The sequence below is a fragment of the Neolamprologus multifasciatus genome, chromosome 9 (genome assembly GCF_963576455.1).
Source record: "Neolamprologus multifasciatus chromosome 9, fNeoMul1.2, whole genome shotgun sequence".
Lineage (NCBI taxonomy): Eukaryota > Metazoa > Chordata > Actinopteri > Cichliformes > Cichlidae > Neolamprologus > Neolamprologus multifasciatus.
This window is the reverse complement of record NC_140447.1, coordinates 12446259-12454864: the sequence shown is the minus strand read 5'-3', so window position 1 is coordinate 12454864 and position 8606 is coordinate 12446259. Positions and strand designations below refer to the sequence as shown.

The 8606-nt window shown below is 37.0% G+C and overlaps 1 protein-coding gene across 2 annotated transcripts; it reads left to right on the top strand.

Moving 5' to 3' along the window:
• Nucleotides 1-2353: 2353 nt before the first annotated feature.
• Nucleotides 2354-7876, top strand: LOC146511190 (myelin-associated glycoprotein-like). 2 transcript variants are annotated; one of them, XM_085172964.1, is made up of 8 exons: nucleotides 2354-2431; nucleotides 5021-5096; nucleotides 5222-5605; nucleotides 6354-6659; nucleotides 6733-6993; nucleotides 7082-7172; nucleotides 7335-7380; nucleotides 7518-7876. In XM_085172964.1, the coding sequence occupies exons 1-8, from the start codon at nucleotides 2354-2356 to the stop codon at nucleotides 7827-7829; spliced, it is 1554 nt and encodes a 517-aa protein (XP_085029090.1). In that variant the 3' UTR covers nucleotides 7830-7876. The 2 variants fall into 2 exon arrangements, with proteins under 2 accessions (XP_085029090.1, XP_085029091.1); XM_085172965.1 differs by lacking the exon at nucleotides 2354-2431 and adding an exon at nucleotides 3990-4881.
• Nucleotides 7877-8606: the final 730 nt, after the last annotated feature.

Here is an 8606-nt window from a genome sequence, read left to right as displayed (position 1 = left end):
TGAGACAAGATGTTTCTAATTTTGAACATATTGCACAAATAGAAGAAAGAAGTCTTACAAGTAGCCTACATTTAATATATGTGTAGAAAGACATAATCTGGTCAAAAAAAACTCCAAGATTCCTCACTGTATTACTGGATGCTAAGGTCATGAAATCCCGAGTGAGCGTCTGGTTAGATACCTGGCTTCATGGATAGACAAATAAATAAAAACTAGTTCACAAGCAACCCCAGGTCAAAAATATACATAAGAAATAAACTATACATATAAGTTATTGTATATTTTATATAATTGGTCCACTGGTTAATTACATGAGCACATAGAGGCATGGACCTCACACCACAAGCTTGCTCCCAACCTATAATGAAATTCTTTATTATTCAAATAGACATAATGTTCAAACCACCAAAATTTTTAGCCTGCTATTACAACTGTCACGTGATGTTAAACAGAAGCTTTAGCTCAGCTCTGCAGAGCAGGTCATCATCATGAAGCAGTTCAAGTTTTAGGATTAAGCTGCTCTTCATACTTTTGACCACCAGATGTCACCAAAGAGGACTCTCTATGGTGTGAAAACGTGTTACTTCCTGAATTCCTGTTTGGGGTTTTTTTTTTTTTTTGTATTTTTGTCACACTTACATGTTTCAGATCTTTTTTTTTTTTTCAGAATTCTGAAAAAAAAGACGTGCCCACTTTTTCTTGTTTTTTCTTCCAGGGACCCTAACCCTCTTCCATACTAAATGTAGGTGTTTATGATTAAGGGGAAAAAAATCCAAACCTACATGGCTGTATGTGAATAGGTGATTGCCCCCTAAACCTAATAACTGGTCGGGCACTCTTTGCAGCAACAACTGCAATCAGGCATTTGCAATGACTGGCAATGAGCTTTTTACACCTCTAGTGAGGAATTTTGGCCCACACATCTTTGGCGAATTGCTGTAATTCAGCAACATTGGAGGGTTTTCAATATGAACTGTTTTTGAAGTCATGCCACAGCATCTGATTCAGGTACGGGTTAAGACTTTGACTAGGCTGATCCGAAGTCAGCATTTTGTTTTACTTAAGCCATTCGGAGGTGGACGTACTGATGTGTTTTGGATCTTGTTCCTGCTGCTGAACCCAAGTGCGCTTTAGCTTGAGGTCTCAAACAAATGGCTGAACATTGTCATTCAGCATTTTTTAGTAGACGGCACAGTTCCGATACCATCGGACTACCACCAACATATTTTACTGGAAGGGGACTAAGGTAAGTAAAAGCACTACCAATGTTAAGCCTTAGATTAATTGTATGTTTTACCAGTGGCTGTCAAGCTGTAAGAAAAGCATTTTGGGGAAGCCAGTGTGTTTCAGGCTGATGAAATAGCATTTTTAAAATACCCCAGTGATACACTCTCATTAACATCTTCATGTATTACTAAACCACTTCATTTTTTGTAGAGCGTGTGTCTGTGTAGCAGACAGTGAGCAAGAGTATGTGACAGAGAATGAGGAATACAGAGCAGAGGAAATGAAGGTTACCCTGAGGCTGATGATAAGGAGAAATGACTTAAATTTGAATTATTAATATTTATTCATGTGCCGTTGAATCATCACAGAGTGGGGCAGAAGAGCTGATTCTTTGTTTTGTGTTTCTACAAGTAATATGTGTCTCTACTGAACTCTTGTACAGTTGTCTGTAAGAAGCCTTTTCTCATTATGTGAATCTGTGTTTCCTAAGTCTACTTCAGGACGTCCTTCTAGTAGAACATGTCTTCCTATTCCAGCATCACTGCACTCAACATAAATAGATCACCCAGAGTCCTGATCTCAATCATACAAAGTGATTATGGACTACATTATGTTATATGTTAATATGTAAGAGATGATGGCTAAAATTTGGTTTGGTGTCAGCAACTTCACCTGGTTCAAGAAGAGCAGAGATGGAGCTGTGAAAGTATCGGAAGGAGAGATTTACAGCTTGAATGTAACATTATTGTGTGACCACTAATGATCTGGGTCATTGGTAGAGATTGATGTGACTGTTAAAGGTAAAGTTAGTAATAATTATTTTACTGAGTTCAATCTTTTCATGATTTACCTCTTTTCTTTGTAGTATTCCTTGCAAGGTAATGGAGACAGTGTTTTGTCTAAATGTTTATGTTTTAGGAAGTTTTAGGCTCAAACTTCTTTGACCTTTGTTGCATTACAGGTGAACACTCTGAGATATTATTTGGTGTCCTTCATATACTCAAGACATTAGTAGTCTTAATGCTTGTGAGCATGTCTTTGAATTGTGAACAAAGGACAAATCTACAGATTAACTTGTCTGCAATAAGTCAAAAAAGGAAGGGTTTTTTTTTTTCATTTCTGTCAGATGGTTCAGATCAAGATGCTCCAACAAACCAGAGACAGAAAACTGATAGAAGAGCAGAGTCACACCATAACACACCAAGTAAGGACAATGTGTCTTAAAATAGCATTTTATTTACTGCAGAAAGGTTTTTTTCATTTTAACACTTTTAGTACATTCTAATTAAAATAATAATTTCTTGATTTCATTCAAGGAATATTTAACAGCAGAGGATTTCTTCCAATATTATTGGCCATAACTGAAAATTGGTTTGTCAGCAAAAATTTAATTTAATTTTGAATAAATGTATTAATGTCTCTTGTCTTTTGTTTAAATGTGTTAAGGAAACACCAAATATTCAAAAAGCAATTTGTCTTCTGGTTCTAACTGTCAAGTAACCTTTGAGTGGAAATATTTTGAGTGATATTTTGTGTTCACTCAGTATACAGCTGTGCTTTGTAATGAGAGCAGAAATGTATGTTTTGCTTGCTGCTTTTAATATAGATGAAATTATAAATGATGGTGAAACAGAGCAGGTTGAGTTTGTCAGAAAATAATATCATGAGCAGAAGAAGAAATAAATTAAGCTCAACCTTAGTATCATTCTCAACCGAGATTCCTCCTGCAACAGTTTAGCCTATCAAATCTAACTGCCAGGTACTAACCACATCTATGTGACTGCTTAGCAGCTGAACCCTTTGTCTTTAGCCATGCATTTAGAAAAATAATCTAAACATGAGAGAAAAAGAAAACAAACCTCGCAGCTTGTTTCATGAGTCAGTGCTCAAACACTTTCGATGAACAGTTCTCAAAACAACCAGCAGCATCGTCTGTGCTGTAGATAAAGAAGAGCTTGTACAGCAGTTGAAGAGGGGAGAGATAGGAGCTTTCTATCATGTGTTGCTGCTCCACACACATGACCAGGGACATTTACCAGAATGAACGATCTTCTATGATCTCATCTCAAAGCTGAAAGATTTTCATTACTATTTCCTACTTTGATTATCAAACAGCCAACTTCCAAATTTGGACTGCAGTAGCAGGTTGCCTTCCTAAATATTATTACGGGATGTATTCAGTTCAGTGCTGCATTGAAGAGTAGACCTGCCTCTCTTTGTCCGTGTGTGAATGTGCATGTGTGTCAGCTGGGTGTCACTGTTAATGTGACTGAGCATGTTTCTGTATTTTGATCATGCTGATTGGTCAGCTGTGTGTGTGATTATGTAACCACGATGTGAGTTAATATGAAGTTCTGTTAACCTCCTAGGACCTGCTGTCCACATATGTGGACATCACATCTTTGGGTTATTTAGACCAAAATACTCAATTTTGCTCTACAATGGCCTGATATCCACTTACGAGGACATTATACTGCTACTGTTCTATCAAAATTTTAAACGAATATCCTCATTTGTGGCTCTCATTTTTCTTAGAAACAAAAATCAGGTTAAAACCCCCCCAAAAAAATCAGGTAATTCTTTGTTTTTACATTCATCAAGTCCCAATATGCCCAAATATCAAAGAGAAATTAAAAATGCATGCTGTGGAAGAGTTCGGGTCTTAGGAGGTTAATGTTATTATTAGTGCTTGTAGAATTACCCTCTGAGGCCTAAAGTGTGATACTTCAGAGGAGCCACAGTGTTACAGAAAAATAATGCCTCCAGTAATAGTCCCCAGCTTAAACAATCAATGCTACACAAGACTACCTAACTCAAAAATATGAGTGTCCGTGTCAGATGTTGGGGTACCAGAACACTTATGAGAAGTGGGAAGGAAGAAAATACACACACAAGGTCAAGGAAAAATAACTTAGGGTTCCAGTGGACCCTTTGAACCTTTCAGTGTTAACATATGGACGTTAAACTTCATACTTTCTGTCTGTGTGTTGTGCACTTACTGTTAGCGTGTAGTTTCTCATGTTTAGTGTCTAATTGTGGCACTGAAAGAGCCACTCGAGACATGATGAAAGTTAAATAAATTCCAGTATCTGCATTTGGTTGAATGTCTCGACTGAAGCACAAAGTAAAGGAAGAAATGTTTACTACACTGAGGAAATTGGTCAACAGGTTTCTACAACCTGTGTGTGTACAAAGCTGTAGACACACAGCTTTCTGCAACACAATTTCTTCATTTGGCCTCTTTATTACTTCTTTGTGTGTGATGTTTGCTTTAAGATTGTTTTCTCTTAAGCATCTAAAATTGATTTATGTCAAAGTAACACACACATGGATGCAAGCAGCACATTGCACTGTGAGATCAGTGTTATTTACTTCACGCATCTATGGTTTTAATCCTGTGTCTACATGAGATATTGATAAACTCAGGTAAACTATAAATTAATCACAAACACAGTTAAAATCAGAACATCTAAGGCAGACAGATGAGGAGTACAGCATCTGAAAAACTGGAGTGCATGATGGGAACATCAGACGTCTGTTTGCTTTGACATTACAACATCCAAACAGAGAAGTGTTTCACTCACTGTGCTTCTGCTGAAATCACACGTTGACTTTTATTTCGTCATCTCTCTGCTGAAGCAGTCTGATCATTTGGTAAGAAAACACATTTGCAGTTTTGTTTATATCAGACTGTGATATTGTGTTTCTATTTTTAATAACAAATTACTTTTTAAAAGAATTTGCATGTTCCTTATGCATCACTGGATTCATGTATTTTTTCATATTTTTCCAGGTGATGAGTTTTGTGACAGTCCAGTTTGTGAACATCATGACAGGCATCATGTTACTGAGTCTCCTCTTTATTCCAAGTGAGCCGTCTCATTTCAGTCATTTACATTCAGTTAACTTTATATTGAAGATGTTGAGAGGACAGGAGAAAAAGAATTGAGAGATTTCAACATTTTAATGATAAACTCTGTTTGTTTTTTTGCAGAGCCTTCAACTGCTTGTCCTGAGTATTCAGACCTCTTCATCACTGCACCAACAGAGATGGAAGCTCTGAGTGGATCATGTTTACAAATCCCATGTAACTTTAGTGAAACCGGAAAAGAAAAGTTTGACAGCAGAAGATCTGTCTTTGGAGTGTGGATTAAAAATCACTCCAATGTTAATACATTTCCAAACAATGAGATCTTCAACAGCAGTAGGACAGTTAACATCTATCCAATGAATATTACAGGAAACCTGAAGGAGAAAAACTGCACCACTCTGTTTTCCAACTTAACCACAACTTATACAAACACATACTACTTCAGAATTATGAACTGGCCCTACAGAGCAACAGCTGTTTGTGATCCTCTTAAAATAACAATTAAAGGTAAGATACATTTCTTTTCATCAGTCGATGCAATTTTTATTGAAACAAAAATATAAAGTTAAATGCAGCCTTGTTTTAACCAACAAAAAACAAATCCAACATAACAAAGTCCAATATAACAAAAATATGTTTCTGTAATTGTTTTGTATTTAGATGATTTTTTTGTGTTCTTTTTTGTGAACAATAAAAGGATTTAGTCAAAAATAAAAAAGGTTTTTCATTTCAGCATAAATGTTGCTTAGTAAAGTTTGTAAACACATACAAAACACAACCTGACTGCACAATGTTAACATACGTAGACATATGGACTATAGTCTGTATTATGCGAATACCAAGACTCCATCAAAACTGCAAGAAACAGAAAGAGAAAAATAAACCCTAAAAGACATGAAACTGTGCAAAAAAGTAAATAAGTAGTTAACAATATTTAGAGGATAGATGACATAAACATATTGTAAAAAAATTAAATAAAATGTATTCCTTGAATGCAGCAAAAGTCCCACATTACTCTCTGTCTTGACTGTATTTCCTGTATTATCACAACACTAATCCAGAGCTCAAACATGTCTGCTACTTTCTGCAAATAATATAATCTGAATACATCTAATCTGATACATTTTACATTTGTTTTCGATTGTACAGTAGAAACATGTATGAGGACTTTCAAACACCTACACTGAGCTCTGTCTGTATTTGCTGTATTTCTCTATTATTGATTTACAAATACGTTTGTGATGTGAAACCACAGATTCTCCTTGGAGGCCCAATATTACAATCTCAGGTGACCTGAAGGAGAAGGAGTCTGTCACTATAACCTGCTCAGCTCTCACTCCCTGTCCACACTCCCCTCCTCAACTCACCTGGAATCTCCAACAAGACTCTCACAACAAAATAGAGAAAAACACAGATGGTAGCTTTACAACTAAAATCCAGCAGAACATCACTCTGTCAGACACACATGATGGAAAGAAGATCAGCTGCTCTGCCAGATATCCTGTGAACCAAGGAAAAGACACCAAGACAGCAGAGACAGAAGAGACTCTCAGTGTTTCATGTAAGACAATCAGAGTTTATTGTTGGACTTTGTCAACATATGATCATTTATGGGACTTTATCTTTTCCTCCAGATGCTCCTAAAAACACCTCAGCATCCATCAGTCCATCAGGTTTGGTGTCAGAAGGCAGCTGGGTGAACCTGACCTGCTCCAGCAGAGCCAAACCTCCAGTCAGCAGCTTCACCTGGTTCAAGAAGAGCAGAGATGGAGCTGTGAAAGTATCTGAAGGAGAGATTTACAGCTTCAATGTAACAGATGGAGGAGTTTATTACTGTGTGGCCACTAATGATCTGGGTAATCAGACATCAGCAGAGATTAATTTGACTGTTGCAGGTAAAGTTAAACTACACCATGTGGCAAATTAAATAACATCTTTTTTTGGGAACATTATTATTATTTCTTTTTCATATTTTTCTATCAGGACATCAGAATAATGGTTCTTTACCACTGAGTCCACTTCTTGGAGGCATCCTTGGGTTGATCTTACTGATCTGTTTGATTATCTTTGCTTTGTAAGTATCTCACATCAAAACAGAAATCATGTTCAGCTACTGTCACGGATATTTTAGCTACATATTAAAAATGTCCTTTTTTAATGTCCTTTCAGGCTTAACTTTACTCACAAAAATATTTAACAAACAAGTGACTATAGTTGATGTGTCTACCTTTTACAGCAGAGCTCTCAGGTTGTTAAAGTACCAAACTCAGCAAGAGACTCAGGTAGGAAAATACGACATTTTAGTTTGTTCAGATGATTACTAATTTCATCAGGGCAATCTGTTCACTTTAAATTGTCTGAAAATAGCAATAAGAATGGTTTGAAATGCAGCCACAAAACCTCCTGGTTTATTTCACAGAGTCAAACAAGTGAAGAGCTGGTTGTTGAAGAGCCGACAAGTAAAACAGAAGGAGGGGAAGAAAACATCCATTATGGAGAGATCAACTTCTCTGTGCTGGGATATGAAGCATCCTTTGTCTCAGTGCAGGACATAGGACAGCAGCAGGATACGGTGTACGCACAGGTGAAAGTCAACAAGCCAGAAAACAGCTTAACACAGAGAGCTCATGGTCAAGAGGAACTGTACGCTGAGGTCAGAATAAGTGAGAACAGCTGTGTTAAGACATTACATTACCAAAGTCCATTAACAAAGAAACACAGAAATCAATGAAGTAAACCCAGCAAACCACTTCCTGCACTTTTTTTTTTTTTTTTTTTTTTTTTGGGGGGGGGGGGGGGGGGGGGAGGTGTTTCTGCTTCTTTCCCTTTAAACTTAATTTAGATGCTTGCATATCTGTCTCACTAGTAGAATAAAGTTTTTCTAAGATTTCTGGAAACATCACTGGATCAGAAACATCACCAACATGATGTTGAGAGTTCACCTGTGAAGTGATAATCTGACCAGCTCTCGTTAAAGTGGCCGGTCAGATACTTCCAGATCACCTCACTTCATTACAAATCTCCCTCTAATCAAATATGACTGTTTGACCACGCCCAACGTTTCATGGAACAGAGAAAGTTTCTGGTGGATTTTAATCCAACACATATTGCTTCAAGCTCTGTTGTAAAGCTTACAAAACAATATTGCAATTCATACAGTGTCTCCCTAATCTCTGGCTGCAACATCTAAAAGGAAGGAAAACTCCACATGAAAATCTAACTTGATTGACAAAAAACTCTTAAGAATTAGAGAGTGTAAACTTCAAATATTTGCAGATTTTGTTTTAGTCTGATGTTCAGCCCTTATTTATGAGCATATACCACTGCCCAGACCACAAAACACTGAACTCTACAAATACTCCTCCGAGTGATATGATCCAGACAGCACATAAAGTGGCCTTTCTGGCCTTGAGCACACCATAAATGTTAAAACAGGTCAATATCGACCCAGCAGTTCAGTTTCTGCTGCACAGTTACATTGATCACATTGAAGAGCAAATGCCATTAC

What these genes read in the sequence shown, in the direction of transcription:
- LOC146511190 (XM_085172964.1), top strand. Translation starts at nt 2,354, where the DNA reads ATGGTTCAGATCAAGATGCTCCAACAAACCAGAGACAGAAAACTGATA. An exon ending in TCTTAAAATAACAATTAAAG is followed by an intron (nt 5,606 to 6,353) that starts GTAAGATACATT and finishes GTGAAACCACAG; the next exon opens with ATTCTCCTTGGAGGCCCAAT. An exon ending in AAACTCAGCAAGAGACTCAG is followed by an intron (nt 7,381 to 7,517) that starts GTAGGAAAATAC and finishes TTTATTTCACAG; the next exon opens with AGTCAAACAAGTGAAGAGCT.